Here is a 16,013-nt window from a genome sequence, read left to right as displayed (position 1 = left end):
AGGAGGATAAATAACACAAATATATCTAGACAGGACAGTTTGGAAGCTGACATGAGGGTCCTGAACATGATCCATATTTTAAACCAAATATATTGAAATGCAAATCAACCAAAATAAAATATATAAATATTGTATTAATCCGGTACAAATCATGTATTCGTTTTTTTCTCAATATTCTTTCAATTTGGATTTGAACCTGTTTTAATTCTTAGGCTTTTGTACCAAATTTCTGAAAGTATTTGACAAAATCTATGGTGGCTAAAGAGTTTGGATGTTATGTAAATAGTGAATAGTTTTAAAAGACAAACTGTTGAAAATATATCTTTTATATCACCGTTTTCCTCACCAAACCATTCAATTTGTCATAGATGTCAGGTTTTATTTAGTATTTTTTTGTCAGTTCACACAGCAGTTTAATCTTCTGGATTCGTCAATTATAAAGTTCTGCACAAAGTCATCTCTGAAGGGCAGCTCAATTACATGTGCCATGTCAGCTTCACAAGAGAGCAGTGGTATGCATCTCACGTCTGGGTGATAACTCTTTCATTAATGGTATAAATAACTAAGCTTCTACATTTACAGCTGTGTCAAACTGTAATGTAATAATACAATTTTGAATGTTAAAGATGACTTACACATTTTACAATATTCCATTACTTTTTAGATGGTGGATATGGTGCTTTTGGATACAAGTATTTAGTGCTTATACTTGAATCATGGTTTGATTGTTTTTATGTATTTTTATTTATAATGGTAAAATATTTTTGGGATGTACCATAGTAATATTATTTGTCCCACCTATGTCCCAACATTGTACTTCTGCAATGAAATACCTTAACATTTTTCTTTCATCATTGAAACTAGAGATAGCAAGAGGGAAGGAGAGAAAGGGTCAAGGTCAAACAGTGGACTCTCGCCTCCAGTTAACTTCCTTGGGACGAAGTGGTCTACAATTAGCTGCTGCTTGCTATGCACTCTTCAACAATATATAAGGAGACCCACAGATAAGCATCCATAGACCAATAACTTCAAACTCTTTGGTAAGTTCCTCTCAGTCTTTGCACTTTTCATTTTCACATTCTTTTTATTGATAACATACTCATTGATAAATGTTTTATTAACTGTATATAAGTGCATGGTGGTCTTACTTTTGGGAAAACAAGTTTGAACTATAAGATTTAATATCTTGGAATTCGTAAAGAATGGTCCTTCCAGTCCAGCCACTGTCTTCAATCACAGGAACTACAAGAATATGTTGAGAGCAATGACATTTACAGTTATTAATAAGTGTGAATGGTGAAATGGTGATGGAGTGGAATCATGTCCAGTATGTAGCACAATATATCTCTATCTGGTCAAAATGGTTAGTATGTTTGTACTAACAACCCTCAAATATATTTCAGTGTCAACCAAGAGTCCAATTAATCTGGGAGGGGAAGAACAGGTGAGATAGTTGATGAGTGCACACTCTAAAAAAGGCAAAACATAGTTTTCATGGCTTAGTACAATAAAATAGATTGTTGAACTACAATTATCCTCAGCGTATCATTTAATTTTCATAACCATCCTTTATAGTGACAACAAAGTGCTATCTCTGCTTTAAGCCTTGAAAAGCAGTGATTTACCATGTATAAGGGACTCACACAATGTATTAATTTGTTGGCCACTTGTCAGAAGAGATTGGACACATTTCTTGTCATGTTTTTTTTTCCCCACCAGTGAACCGCGGCCATGAGTACGGATGCAGAGATGGCCCAGTATGGGAAGGCTTCAATTTACCTTCGTAAGCCTGAAAGGGAGAGGCTTGAAGCCCAGAGCAAGCCATTTGATAATAAGAATGCTTGCTATGTGGTTGACGAAAAGGAGTTGTACCTCAAGGGACTGGTTGTTAAGAGGGATGGTGGGAAGTGTGATGTGAAAATCCTTGACACTGAAGAGGTAAGATGATACATATTTGATTAGTTGGGCTGCAATGAAACAGAATAAACAGGTTGTCTGTCCATGATGCCACAATTTCAGTTTATTCAATCAATCTTTACCACATTTATTTCCATCCAGTGGAAATACAGTAGGTTGAAATTGTACAAACTTTACCTGTGTTTTTGACAATTCACAGGTGAAAACCTTCAAAGAGGAGGATGTCTACAACATGAACCCTCCTAAGTTTGACAAGATTGAGGACATGGCCATGATGACCTACCTCAATGAAGCTTCTGTCCTGTATAACCTCAAAGAGCGTTATGCCGCATGGATGATCTACGTAAGAAAACTACACATGTAGACATGAGCCACCTTAAGGAAGCAAATTACACCCTCAAAAATGTACCATACTTGAGCTCTAACATAAATATTTCCGTTTACCCTCTCATCACACACAGACCTACTCTGGGCTCTTCTGTGCCACGGTGAACCCCTACAAGTGGCTCCCTGTGTATGACATGGAAGTGGTCAATGCCTACAGAGGGAAGAAGCGTATGGAGGCTCCACCCCACATCTTCTCCGTCTCTGACAACGCCTATCAGTTCATGTTGACTGGTATGGACGCTCACTGATGGATGGCTGAATTCATAAATAGATGGATGGATGTATTCTTAGTTGCTACTCGTATCACTTACGATAACATTTATTTGTCAATTTATTTTCAGATAAGGAGAACCAGTCAGTCCTAATCACGTAAGTTTGAGACTTTAATTGTGTGTATATGTTATATATATTTATATATATGTAAATAAATATGAATACTATAATGCTTGACAATACTTATTTTAGTTCATGCACACTATATGATATTTTTATCATATAATAAACTAGTGGAGAATCCGGTGCTGGAAAGACTGTCAACACCAAACGTGTCATCCAGTACTTTGCCACCATTGCTGTTTCTGGAGGTGAGAAGAAGAAGGAAGCAGTACCTGGCAAAATGCAGGTATGACCTTATATATACACCATATAAAGGGCATGCCATCAATTGTTGACCCATCATTGTTTTTACCCCCCAAGAACAGTATTTCCATTGTACAGTTCAAAGGTGTAGGTTTCATTATACATGAAAACTGTAAATATGTCACCCAATTGTTTATTTAGAAAAATATATATTCACTGGCTGCATCATCACTTATTAAAAAAAATCTGTCCCCCCACATTTGAATACAAAAAGACTCACATAGTATAGTTAAATTCTAGTTTATATCTTTAAAATATGTTGTCATTCTTCACAGCAGTCCAGTGGTAGTTTTACATACAGCACAACGTAAATAAGCCTTTATAGTATATTACTTATTATTACTCATTCAGCAACTTGATAGGTTAAGGATTTATGACATTTGCACTCAGGGGTCAGGGGTACTGTGTTAACTTTGGCCAAACATATTAAACTAAAGGTGTTCCAAGATAATACAGAACGGGGTTAGACCTAGTCTAGGGGAAGCGTTCCAGGAGTGAATGAGAAGTGACAAGAGAATTATTTTGGATGATTGGTGATCAGTCTAAATGACCAATGGTTTGTCTCCCTTCAGGGTTCCCTTGAGGATCAGATCATTGCAGCTAACCCTCTACTGGAGTCCTATGGTAATGCCAAGACAGTGAGGAATGACAACTCATCTCGCTTTGTAAGTTTGGAGAGAAAATATTCCTTTTCACATTTTACCCAAACTTAGAAATCAATCGGATGCATTGGAAAAGCCCTCTCTATGCCCTCTTTCAGGGTAAATTCATTAGGATTCACTTCCACATGAATGGAAAACTGGCAAGTGCTGACATTGAGACCTGTAAGTTGGTTTGGATTATTTCCCAGTTTATTCTTTAAATAAATGTTGTTGTCCATTCACTTGAAATTCAAATTGTTTTCATTTTTCTCTATCTTTTCAACCATGTTTCTCACAGACCTGCTGGAGAAGTCCAGAGTGAGTTTCCAGCTGCCTGATGAGAGAGGCTACCACATCTTCTACCAGATGATGACCAACCACAAACCTGAACTTGTTGGTGAGGCACTGCAGGGATTAAAGAAAACAATATGTTCTGAATGACATTTACCCAGAGTGCGAATTATACAATGACAATCGGGGGGGTCAACTTATTCTCCAGGGCGCGTGTCGACCCCCCCAACCTGTTGTTTTTACCTTTTTTGGGAGGATCCAAGTCTTAATTAGGGGGTCAGACCCCCCCAACCCCTCCCGTAATTCGCACCCTGCATTTACTCCTTTGTCTACTCATTGAGGGTTCTGCCTTTTACATAAAATGTACACATGCTTTGGGTGATAATCATTTTAGTTTTGTGTCTCCACAGAAATGTCGCTTATCACCACCAACCCCTATGACTATCCCATGATCAGCCAGGGTCAGCTCACTGTGGCCAGTATTGATGACAAGGTTGAGCTTGATGCCACAGATGTAAGTCACTAAAGGGGTTCAACTTGAAAATCATAATGTATTGGTGGTTCATTGTAAACTTTCTTTCCGCATCCAGGATGCTATTGACATCTTGGGCTTCTCTGCTGAAGAGAAGATGAGCATCTACAAGTTTACCGGTGCTGTCATGCACCACGGCAACATGCACTTCAAGCAGAAGCAGCGTGAGGAGCAGGCTGAGCCAGATGGCACAGATGGTAAGCCAAATTATTTGTATCAATATTCTAAAGAGCATTCATATAACTATATTCCTGTGATAAACATTGCACTCTGATGCTCATTGCTCCTTTCTCTCCCCAGTGGCTGATAAAATCGGTTACCTTCTGGGTCTGAACTCAGCTGAAATGCTGAAAGCCCTGTGCTACCCCAGAGTGAAGGTCGGCAATGAGTATGTGACCAAGGGTCAGACAGTGCCTCAGGTAAGGCTTTAAAAAGCATCAGAGCTATTTTTTTAACTGACATGCTGTTAGAAATAAAGCTTGATTGTATTATTAATTTTAGCAGTGTTTATCAATTATTACAGGTAAAAAAATATTCATAAATTGAAATCAATGTTTAAGTGGAACCAACATTCTTACACAGGTAACCAATTCAGTGAGTGCTCTGGCCAAGTCCATCTATGAGAGGATGTTCTTGTGGATGGTCGTCCGTATCAACCAGATGTTGGACACCAAGCAGCCAAGGAACTTCTACATCGGTGTGCTTGACATTGCTGGTTTTGAGATCTTTGATGTGAGTTTGAGATCATTATGGCAATAATTGAACAATTATTAGAAATACATTCAAAAGTGGTTTATTTTGTGTGTCATTAAACTATACAGATAGTATCTACTCTATTTCAAAGATTTGATTTATAGGAATACAAATTGTGCAGATAAAGTAAAAAATACATACGGTATGGTGGGATCGCTCAATAAAGTTCTGCCAAACTTTGTAAATCTACAGTACAACAGCATGGAGCAGCTGTGCATCAACTTCACCAATGAGAAACTGCAACAGTTTTTCAACCACACCATGTTCGTCCTGGAGCAAGAGGAGTACAAGAAGGAGGGCATTGTCTGGGCTTTCATTGACTTTGGCATGGACTTGGCTGCCTGCATTGAGCTTATTGAGAAGGTGAGGTGTCTGTGGATGTTTCATACATGGCAAGGATACAAGGTTATTCATACATGTAGATACAGTATGAATAAACTGACATGTTCTTATCATATCACAATGCTTATTATATGTTTTATTCAATTATGCCATTTCAGCTCACTCTTATACACAGTATATTTGACTGATCAAAGTATATTTCTACACAGCCAATGGGCATTTTCTCCATCCTTGAAGAGGAATGCATGTTCCCCAAGGCTTCAGACACTTCCTTTAAGAACAAGCTGTATGACCAGCATCTTGGCAAGAACAAGGCATTTGAGAAGCCTAAACCAGCAAAGGGCAAGGCCGAGGCCCACTTCTCCCTAGTCCACTATGCTGGTACAGTGGACTACAATATCACTGGATGGCTGGACAAGAACAAGGATCCCCTGAACGACTCTGTGCTTCTGCTGTATGGAAAGTCCTCAACCAAACTGTTGGCCACGCTCTATGTTGCTGCTCCACCTGAGGGTTAGTATGGTTGTATTATATAACACAGGTTTATACATTGAACATATTAACATGATTTGTGAATGAATTAACAGTATCTTTCAAGCAACAAGACATTTCATTTATTATGCTGTCTAACTCCTGCCACTACGATAACAGATACATCAAAAAAAGGAGGCAAGAAGAAGGGAGGTTCCATGCAGACTGTGTCCTCTCAGTTTAGAGTGAGTGAGGTTTCTTTTTTATATGATTTGGGATAGTTTAATGCTGTGATTGTACTTTAATATTAGTGAGCATTTTAGCTTTATTATGAATAATATCTGAGAGTAACAATGCTTTATAACAACTTTACAGGAGAACTTGGGCAAGCTGATGACCAACTTGAGGAGCACCCACCCTCATTTTGTGCGTTGTCTGATCCCCAATGAGTCAAAGACTCCAGGTAAATATTGTTTTACATATTATTTCGCTTAAGTCATTATTACTTTAAAAATAAAGTGATTCAACATATATTTGATTGTTATTTCTACAATTAAGTTCCACAAAGTAAAATGCTGACCCTAAATGTTTCATCCAGGTCTGATGGAGAACTTCCTGGTTATCCACCAGCTGAGGTGTAATGGTGTGCTGGAGGGTATTAGGATCTGCACAAAGGGCTTCCCCAGCAGAATCATCTATGCTGACTTCAAGCAGAGGTAATTTTACACACAAATGCAAGAAAGATATGGTAGATAGATAACAACAAAGCAATAATAAACCAATTTTCTCCCTATTCAGATACAAAGTATTGAATGCAGGTGTCATCCCTGATGGCCAGTTCATGGATAACAAGAAGGCTTCTGAGAAGCTGCTTGGGTCAATTGATGTGAACCATGATGAGTACAAGTTTGGACACACCAAGGTAACATACCGTACACTATTGATGATGGCATACTGGCAACTCATGTTTGTGACCTACAGAGGTTATTAATATCTCATTTTCCTGGTAGACATTCAAAATTAAGTTTACATTTTTTAAGAGCAATCCAACAATCTTAATAATGAACTACATATGAGAAATGTACTGATTTATAAATCCTCAGCAAGTCATTTCATTGTCAGTTTATTGAGCCTAACATCATACATAACCTTTGCTATCCACTTAGATAGCAATATGTTAACACCAGAAGTGTTTATGTTGTTTATTTAAGTTTTGTATTATACCTGTGTCTCAGGTGTTCTTTAAAGCTGGTCTGCTTGGTGTCCTTGAGGAGATGAGAGATGAGAAGCTTGCTAATCTGGTAACCATGACGCAAGCTCTTGCCCGTGGATACCTGATGAGAAAGGAGTATACCAAGATGACGGAGAGGAGGTGAGATGGAGATGATAAAAGGAAGTATTTGCATTCAAATCTTGTTTTTAGGGAGTGATACATTTTGTTTTACTATGGAGCTATTGTTAGAACAATTATGTAAACTTGTAATTTTGGAATGATGGCTATCTTGGGCTTGATGGAATGATATACTTTACATGTAGGAATGGGTTGGTGTAATGACTTTACATTGCATAATTTGTATTGCGCTAAACAATTACTGTGTCTATCTCTTATTATCAGAGATTCTGTCTACACCATCCAGTACAACATCCGCTCATTCATGAATGTGAAACACTGGCCATGGATGAAGGTTTACTACAAGATCAAGCCTCTCCTGCAAAGTGCTGAGACTGAAAAGGAACTGGTCAACATGAAAGAGGACTATGAGAAATGTAAAGTTGCTCTTGAAAAGGCTGAGGCTCGCAAGAAGGAGCTGGAGGAGAAGATGGTGTCCCTCCTGCAGGAGAAGAATGACTTGTCTCTCCAAATTGCATCCGTGAGTGAACAAGATATATTCACATGTAAAGACAAGCTAAAAATACCAAGCTTAGAACAAACATTGAAACAACGTTTTTCTCGACCTTTCATTTTCCAGGAATCAGATAATCTGAACGATGCTGAGGAGAGATGTGAGGGTCTGATCAAGAGCAAGATCCAGCTGGAGGCCAAACTCAAAGAGACAACAGAAAGACTGGAGGATGAAGAGGAGATTAATGCTGAGCTGACAGCCAAGAAGAGGAAGCTGGAGGATGAGTGCTCTGAACTGAAGAAGGACATTGATGATCTGGAGCTTACCCTGGCCAAAGTGGAGAAGGAGAAGCATGCCACAGAGAACAAGGTATCAACATCTCACAAATATCCAAGCAGTAGCTTGTTCAAAAACACAAAACAATAGTTTTAACTTAGACTAACTTTGTCTTGTCCAGGTTAAAAACCTGACTGAAGAGATGGCATCTCAAGATGAGAGTGTTGCCAAGCTGACAAAGGAGAAGAAAGCCCTGCAAGAGGCCCACCAGCAGACACTGGATGACCTGCAGGCAGAGGAGGACAAAGTCAACACTCTGACCAAGGCCAAGACCAAGCTGGAACAGCAAGTTGATGATGTGAGTTGGGTTATACAGTATGATGTCCAAACAATTAACAGTATTGTGTTTGAGAAGAGGGACTTGTGTTTTAAGTTTCACTGTCTTACCTGTTTTATCAAAAATACAATCAGTTTTTTACTCCAGCTTGAAGGTTCTCTGGAGCAAGAGAAGAAGCTCCGTATGGACCTTGAGAGAGGCAAGAGAAAGCTGGAGGGAGACCTGAAACTGGCCCAGGAGTCCATCATGGACCTGGAGAACGACAAGCAGCAGTCTGATGAAAAGATCAAGAAGTAAGTATACTGATCAGAGATTCACATTCAAATTCTAGGCAGATTAAATTAACTATGTATGCATAACTATGATATGCAATGTAATTTAAATAATCAGTAAACCATCCAAAAATCTGGATATATATTTACTGTCCCTTACCCATACTACAGTAACCAAAGCCATTTGAAATTGAGTTATGTCTGCTTAATAGGAAAGAATTTGAGACCAGCCAGCTCCTCAGCAAGATTGAGGATGAGCAGTCTCTGGGTGCCCAGCTGCAGAAGAAGATCAAGGAGCTCCAGGTAAGTGCAGTTGTTTTGCATTGTGCAGTTTAGTTTCATATTTCTTCACTCTAAAATGATAGCATGAGTTAACATTTACATGTTATAATATAACATATCCTTTTATCCATAGCAACTTACAAAAAATAAACAAATAATATTGCACAAATCTACTGTCTGCCATTTTTTCTGAATAAAATGACTTGATTTAGGCACGTATTGAGGAGCTGGAAGAGGAGATTGAGGCTGAGCGTGCTGCCAGGGCCAAGGTGGAGAAGCAGAGGGCTGATCTGTCCAGGGAACTTGAGGAGATCAGTGAGAGGCTGGAGGAGGCTGGAGGCGCCACAGCTGCTCAGATTGAGATGAACAAGAAGCGAGAGGCTGAGTTCCAGAAGCTGAGACGTGACCTGGAGGAGTCCACCCTGCAGCATGAGGCCACAGCCTCAGCCCTGAGGAAGAAGCAGGCTGACAGTGTGGCAGAGCTGGGAGAGCAGATCGACAACCTGCAGCGCGTCAAACAGAAGCTGGAGAAAGAAAAGAGTGAATTCAAGATGGAGATTGATGACCTTTCCTCCAACATGGAGGCAGTTTCCAAGACTAAGGTCAGTGATACAATTAATGTGTTTATACAAATATTTTTTGTTTGTTTTTTAATTGACTGTCCCATTTCTTAATGTGTGGTAAAATTATTATTGTAAAGATAACACTTTCCAGTAACTGTGTCTGTTTAACATGATGTTTGGGTCACAGGGCAATCTGGAGAAGATGTGTCGTACCCTTGAGGACCAGCTCAGTGAGATCAAGACAAAGAACGATGAGAATGTTCGCCAGATCAACGACCTTGGTGGACAGAAAGCCAGACTCCTCACTGAGAATGGTAAACATAAGAAAAATCTATTTTTATCTATTCTACAAACTGGACAAACATTCTTCAACCTGTCAGAGGAAAAAATCTAGCTAGAAGAATACCTGACAAGTGCTTCCTTAACCCTCCACAGGTGAGTTTGGTCGCCAGCTGGAGGAGAAGGAAACCCTGGTGTCCCAGTTGACCAGAGGCAAGCAGGCCTACACCCAGCAGATTGAGGAGCTCAAGAGGCATGTTGAGGAGGAGGTCAAGGTCAGACAACTCACATTGTCCATTAATTATCTAGGGATTGAACTGTGAACTGTGCTGAAAACATCCACCTGTTAAATTCCTATTGCTGGAATAAAAAAAGCAATTTTTACTCCCCATTTTCTTCTCAGGCTAAGAATGCACTGGCCCATGGTGTCCAATCTGCCCGCCACGACTGTGACTTGCTGAGGGAGCAGTTTGAGGAGGAGCAGGAGGCCAAGGCAGAGCTGCAGCGCGGCATGTCCAAGGCTAACTCTGAGGTGGCTCAGTGGAGAACCAAGTATGAAACTGATGCCATCCAGAGGACAGAGGAGCTGGAAGAGGCCAAGTAAGTCTATTGACCATTGAGGTCTTCCCTGAAGCAGACATTTGTTGATTTGTTGGTAGGCTTAACTGTAACTCGTGGGTTTCCAGAGATCCCAACGTAAAAAAAGAAAGAAAACGTAATTGCCTCTTTTGTACACAACAGAAAGAAGCTGGCTCAGCGTCTCCAGGATGCTGAGGAAACCATCGAGGCCACCAACTCCAAATGTGCCTCTCTGGAGAAGACCAAGCAGAGGCTGCAGGGAGAGGTGGAGGACCTCATGATTGATGTTGAGAGAGCCAATGCCCTGGCTGCCAACCTGGATAAGAAGCAGAGGAACTTTGACAGGGTAAAACAATGTCCACAGCAAGGTTTTAAAAGGGCATTTGAACTATTGTCATGCTCATTCCCTGGTTTTGTGCCATGAGCCTAACACATTGTTAACATGTTAACATTAATTGTTAAGGGCTACTTTTGTCTGTGTGCTTCCACCTAGGTCCTTGCAGAATGGAAGCAGAAGTTTGAGGAGGGCCAGGCTGAGCTGGAGGGAGCTCAAAAGGAGGCTCGTTCTCTCAGCACAGAGCTCTTCAAGATGAAGAACTCTTATGAGGAGGCTCTTGACCAGCTGGAGACTCTGAAGAGAGAAAACAAGAACTTGCAACGTGAGATAAATGTTGTGTGTGGTGGTTTGTACAATATACTTAAGTATTGTACAACCCCATGTCATGGTAATTCCAAATGTTTCTTTTTCCAAATACAGAAGAGATCTCTGACCTGACCGAGCAGATCGGAGAGACTGGCAAGAGCATCCATGAGCTGGAGAAGGCCAAGAAGACAGTGGAGACAGAGAAGTCTGAGATCCAGACGGCTCTGGAGGAGGCTGAGGTGCAATAACTACCTTATTATGAGAAATATGAGTATGCTGTTGAATTCCTCAATACTGATCAGATGATCACATAACAAAAGTACAAAAGTCTCTAAATGTTTATTTATCCAGGGAACCCTGGAGCATGAGGAATCCAAGATTCTGCGTGTGCAGCTGGAGCTGAACCAGATCAAGGGTGAGGTGGACAGAAAGCTGGCAGAGAAGGATGAGGAGATGGAGCAGATCAAGAGGAACAGCCAGAGGGTGGCTGACTCCATGCAGAGCACCCTGGACTCTGAGGTCCGCAGCAGGAATGATGCTCTGAGAATAAAGAAGAAGATGGAGGGAGACCTGAATGAGATGGAGATCCAGCTGAGCCATGCTAACCGCCAGGCTGCTGAGTCCCAGAAGCAGCTGAGGAACGTTCAGGCGCAGCTCAAGGTACTATGAATGTTGGCAATATCATATTACAGAGAAGTACACTTTAACATTATATTTTTTGGTCACTACCTCAGATAAACTACCATTTTTCTGCCATCATTGAAATTTTATCCAGTGCTTCCTCATTTGATGATGCCCAGCAAAGCACTGGACATCAAATCCTATTATAGAGTTGTTTGTGTAGCTAACAATTGTAAAACATTACAAAACATTACTGAGTCTTTTCTCTTCCTTGTTCACAGCCATAGACTAAGTTTATCCTAGAATAAAACTGAGAACTTTCAAGATTTGCCTTAATCTGGTTTAAAATTTTATTAAATACACACACAATTATATCATCATTCATAATGTGACTAAGTAATTGTGAATATGAATCTATAAATTATAAATATATCTAAATCAATATTTTAACAAAAATGAAAACACCTCATAAATTGAAAGCAAAACCTGAAAACTTCATTTTGAACAAACTTACTGTCGTAATAGTCAGCATTCCGAGAGACTGTTACAACACAACAATCCATAAACGCTAGTTTAATCTATACAAAGCCGTACCAACATAATTTATGACTTCTTGGCACCTTGTGGTGTTTCTAGGATGCCCAGTTGCATCTGGATGATGCTGTTCGTGCCGCAGAGGACATGAAGGAACAGGCTACCATGGTGGAACGTAGAAACGGTCTGATGTTGGCTGAGATTGAGGAGCTGAGAGTGGGTCTGGAGCAGACAGAGAGAGGCCGCAAAGTGGCTGAGCAGGAGCTGGTGGACGCCAACGAGAGAGTGGGACTGCTGCATTCCCAGGTGTGGACGAGATCTACACATATAGACACAAAGTTAAATAACATTCACAGCAAAAGTTTAGTTTTTGCTAAATCCATGTGTACTCTCTTTCAGAACACCAGCCTGTTAAACACCAAGAAGAAGATTGAGGCTGACTTGGTTCAGGTGCAGGGAGAGGTGGACGACATTGTCCAGGAGGCCAGAAATGCTGAGGAGAAGGCCAAGAAGGCCATCACTGATGTGAGTCTGGATCATTTAGTCTTACCTGTACAGTATACCGTTTTCCTATACACTGCCACACCCCCAATAACAAAGCAATGTCTTTCCACCACATCATCAAACCTCTATGGTAACATACTGTACCCATCATCCAGTGGTCCCATCCTTCTAGCTCCTGAATATTAACATACCAGTGCTTACCTACCTCCAAACCCTCACCAATTTTCATCCAAAAACTGTTAAAAATTGGCAGTTTATGGTTGGGCACCTCCCTTGAACTTGAAGCAATTTTCTTAATAAACCTGGGAATTCTATGTACTTCTGACTTAATTTGAACTCCAAGTATTTGCTGTTACCTTTTATCCACATTGCACTGTATGATAACTTGTACATTGTCATCATCAGTCCACATTGCACACAGCTATGATGACTTTACCACCTCAAAAAAGTTTTTTCTTTGATTGCAGGCAGCCATGATGGCAGAAGAGCTGAAGAAGGAGCAGGACACCAGCTCTCACCTTGAGAGGATGAAGAAGAATCTTGAAGTGACAGTCAAGGACCTGCAGCACCGTCTGGATGAGGCAGAGAACCTAGCCATGAAGGGTGGCAAGAAGCAGCTCCAGAAACTGGAGTCTAGAGTGAGTGTACAATTACCATGGCTACCTTCAACAAAATACATTTAAAATATGTAGTTTATATAATGATGCCTCTCTCTGGTTGTCATAATATTTGACCATGGCAGTCTTCCAGCAAGGCATTTGGATTCACCATGAGCTCATGCCTCCATGCAGGTGCGTGAGTTGGAATCTGAAGTTGATGGTGAACAGAAAAGAAGCTTGGATGCAATCAAGGGAGTCCGCAAGTATGAGCGCAGAGTCAAGGAGCTGACATACCAGGTAACAACATACTGTACATTCCAAAACATTATTCTTTAACAGACATGAATGTGTTAAACTGTACACTACATGTCCAATATAACATAATTTTTGCTCCAGACTGAGGAGGATATTAAGAATGTAACCAGACTTCAGGACCTGGTGGATAAGCTGCAGCTTAAAGTGAAGGCTTACAAAAGACAGGCTGAGGAGGCGGTAGGTCATACATTAGGCATTTCAGCTTGCGTTGGCAGAAGTAGCTTATAGGGGTAGCTTATAGGGGCAGTGTATCTGCTACATCAGATATACAGAACATATATTTCATGTCTAATAACACAAAGGACACACACAATTATATTCCCAGTTTATTATTTTGGTGGCTTTGTAAATAATGTTTTCATGCCCTATCTAATTATATCACACATGGCCCAATTTTTATTATAAATTAGTTGAAATTGTGCCTCACTTGTTTTCCCCCCAAATCTTCCCAGGAGGAGCAGGCCAACTCCCACATGTCCAAGTTCAGGAAGGTTCAGCATGAGCTGGAGGAGGCTGAGGAGCGTGCCGACATCGCTGAGTCTCAGGTCAACAAGCTCAGAACCAAGAGTCGTGAGGCTGGAAAGGTAAAAATCATGTTTCACCAAGATTATAATAACAATACATACAATTACAATACAATCTGAATTATGCCTGATATCATACTACTCCAACTGGAATATAATACACCACTCCACATCAACCAGGACAGTTTTTAATTTCAGTTTTTGTCAAAAGTTATTTAAGTCAAAATAGGCCCACCTTACTCAATGTTCCTCGTGGGAGGAAGCTTATCAATAACAATTCCTTCTTTTTCTTTTTCCAATCAGGCTAAAGAAGCTGAATAGACAACACAAACCTGTTCCAAAACAATGCTATGCATTCATAAAATATGATTCGTCATGGCAAAATGTCAAGACTGTCCTTTAAATAAAGACAATATAAACTATATAAACTATATAAACTATACGCCTGCAATACTATATGACTTTGTGAATTTATCACGGAGGCAGGGAGCTCCACGTGGAAGCAACCGATCATTTCCATGGCTTTAGAGTGTACTCAAACACATGCATATTTTCTCAACACAAAATTGAATGGGATATTGTAGTATGGGATATACATTGACACATTTTTAGAAATGTGGTAAGTAATAGGCAGTTAAGCCACTGATGCACCATATAACTTAAATGGTTTTGTATCATGAGCCTTTCACATTAAACAACAGTGTTTCTCAAAAGGGTTATTTCCTTCCAATAGGGATGGGTGACCCTTTGGATCTTTCCTTCATTTTCCACGTGACAGTTGTAGATACTCAGTGTAGGAAACAGAAATGAATGTATCTTTGAGTCAGACTCTTCTGTTCATGTGTCATGTGCCAGTTGTATAGGCTCAGTATTGGAGACAGCAAGTTCACCCTTGACTGGGTCTTCAGGTCTTTCATTAATTAATTTTCCATGTCACAGCTGTATATAGGCTCAGAATGGAAAGAAGAAATGAGCAGTTTGACCCTTGAATGGGCCTCCGGGTCTGAGAGTCTTTCATTCACTTGTACTCTGCTTTATGATTATGACTGTGTTTGTAAGTGATGATTGTTAACAGTGGTGTAGTGGTGCCTGAAGAAGTGGGCATAACACATTTTCAGACCTGCACCCCCCCCATATACACACACTTTCAATTGGCTTTATCATTATTAGATACATCAATTAAAAACCTTTATCTGATACAATAAACTGATACTTTATTTCCACACTGAACTGTTCATATAGACCTCTCTGGGGTATTTTCCCTTTATAACATCATAATAAGATCTTAAATTTTTTTGCGTTATTTTACACATTACATTGTTTTCAAATAACTGGTCATTTGAAGTCATTGAAGTGATGGTGCATTGAACACCCTGTTTTGTGTTCTTGTAATATGAGATATTTTCTCGGAATGACAAAATAATATGGCAAAATATTTTGTTTTATTTAGCCTGCAGTACAGGCACAGATACCTTAGACTTTTGTTCCTTTTTACAGTTTCCAAGTTGCCTATCTAAACCAATTATAAATAAGTCCTGATACTATACGGGCTACCATTCTTATCAACTATTCTCATCAATTGAGTGAAGTGAATTATATTAAAAGAGCAAGATAAAACCACCCTTTAACGGCGGCTTACCTTCAACAAAAAACACCCAACTGTAGAGTAGTTTGGTATTGAGACAGGACAAATTAGTTTGACCGACGATCTGTGACACAACTTCAAAAGTGAGCAAAATAAAAAAGTGAAATGTAACTCATATTGTTTTTATCAAAGTTAATGTCCTTTGCAAATTCCATGCACTGAAAGGAGTACCTGGACTCAAGCAAAGTTGCTGTCAATACTGTGTTTTCTGGTCAGGCCAGGT

General features: G+C 39.9%; 1 protein-coding gene and 2 long non-coding RNA genes across 3 annotated transcripts in view; 1 reads left to right on the top strand and 2 right to left on the bottom strand.

The window, feature by feature from the left end:
- LOC134036238 (uncharacterized) overlaps positions 1-12,771 on the bottom strand; it is an 18,662-nt gene extending 5,891 nt beyond the window's left edge. The window contains exons 1-2 of the long non-coding RNA XR_009932395.1: positions 12,645-12,771; positions 12,387-12,522 (exon numbers count right to left, since the gene is read on the bottom strand). This is a non-coding gene — a long non-coding RNA (uncharacterized LOC134036238). The remainder of the gene's footprint in view (positions 1-12,386; positions 12,523-12,644) is intronic.
- Positions 1,720-14,569, top strand: LOC134036232 (myosin heavy chain, fast skeletal muscle-like). The gene is made up of 39 exons (XM_062481068.1): positions 1,720-1,938; positions 2,117-2,260; positions 2,379-2,535; positions 2,646-2,673; positions 2,812-2,926; positions 3,516-3,608; positions 3,704-3,767; positions 3,883-3,981; positions 4,286-4,389; positions 4,466-4,604; positions 4,708-4,826; positions 4,990-5,139; positions 5,353-5,523; positions 5,712-6,015; positions 6,154-6,218; positions 6,349-6,436; positions 6,572-6,689; positions 6,772-6,895; positions 7,209-7,345; positions 7,589-7,844; positions 7,944-8,186; positions 8,275-8,451; positions 8,578-8,723; positions 8,915-9,005; positions 9,197-9,586; positions 9,735-9,861; positions 9,983-10,101; positions 10,230-10,426; positions 10,568-10,751; positions 10,899-11,064; positions 11,163-11,287; positions 11,400-11,708; positions 12,306-12,509; positions 12,603-12,728; positions 13,175-13,345; positions 13,499-13,603; positions 13,703-13,798; positions 14,074-14,205; positions 14,449-14,569. The coding sequence occupies exons 1-39, from the start codon at positions 1,732-1,734 to the stop codon at positions 14,464-14,466; spliced, it is 5,808 nt and encodes a 1,935-aa protein (XP_062337052.1). The 5' UTR covers positions 1,720-1,731; the 3' UTR covers positions 14,467-14,569.
- On the bottom strand, positions 13,935-16,013 carry LOC134036237 (uncharacterized). The gene is made up of 2 exons (XR_009932394.1): positions 15,785-16,013; positions 13,935-14,197 (listed from the first exon to the last, which is right to left on the bottom strand). It is a non-coding gene; the product is annotated as an uncharacterized LOC134036237 (long non-coding RNA).

The sequence above is a fragment of the Osmerus eperlanus genome, chromosome 16 (assembly GCF_963692335.1).
Source record: "Osmerus eperlanus chromosome 16, fOsmEpe2.1, whole genome shotgun sequence".
In the NCBI taxonomy this organism is placed as follows: domain Eukaryota; kingdom Metazoa; phylum Chordata; class Actinopteri; order Osmeriformes; family Osmeridae; genus Osmerus; species Osmerus eperlanus.
This window is presented reverse-complemented; position numbering and strand designations above follow the sequence as displayed.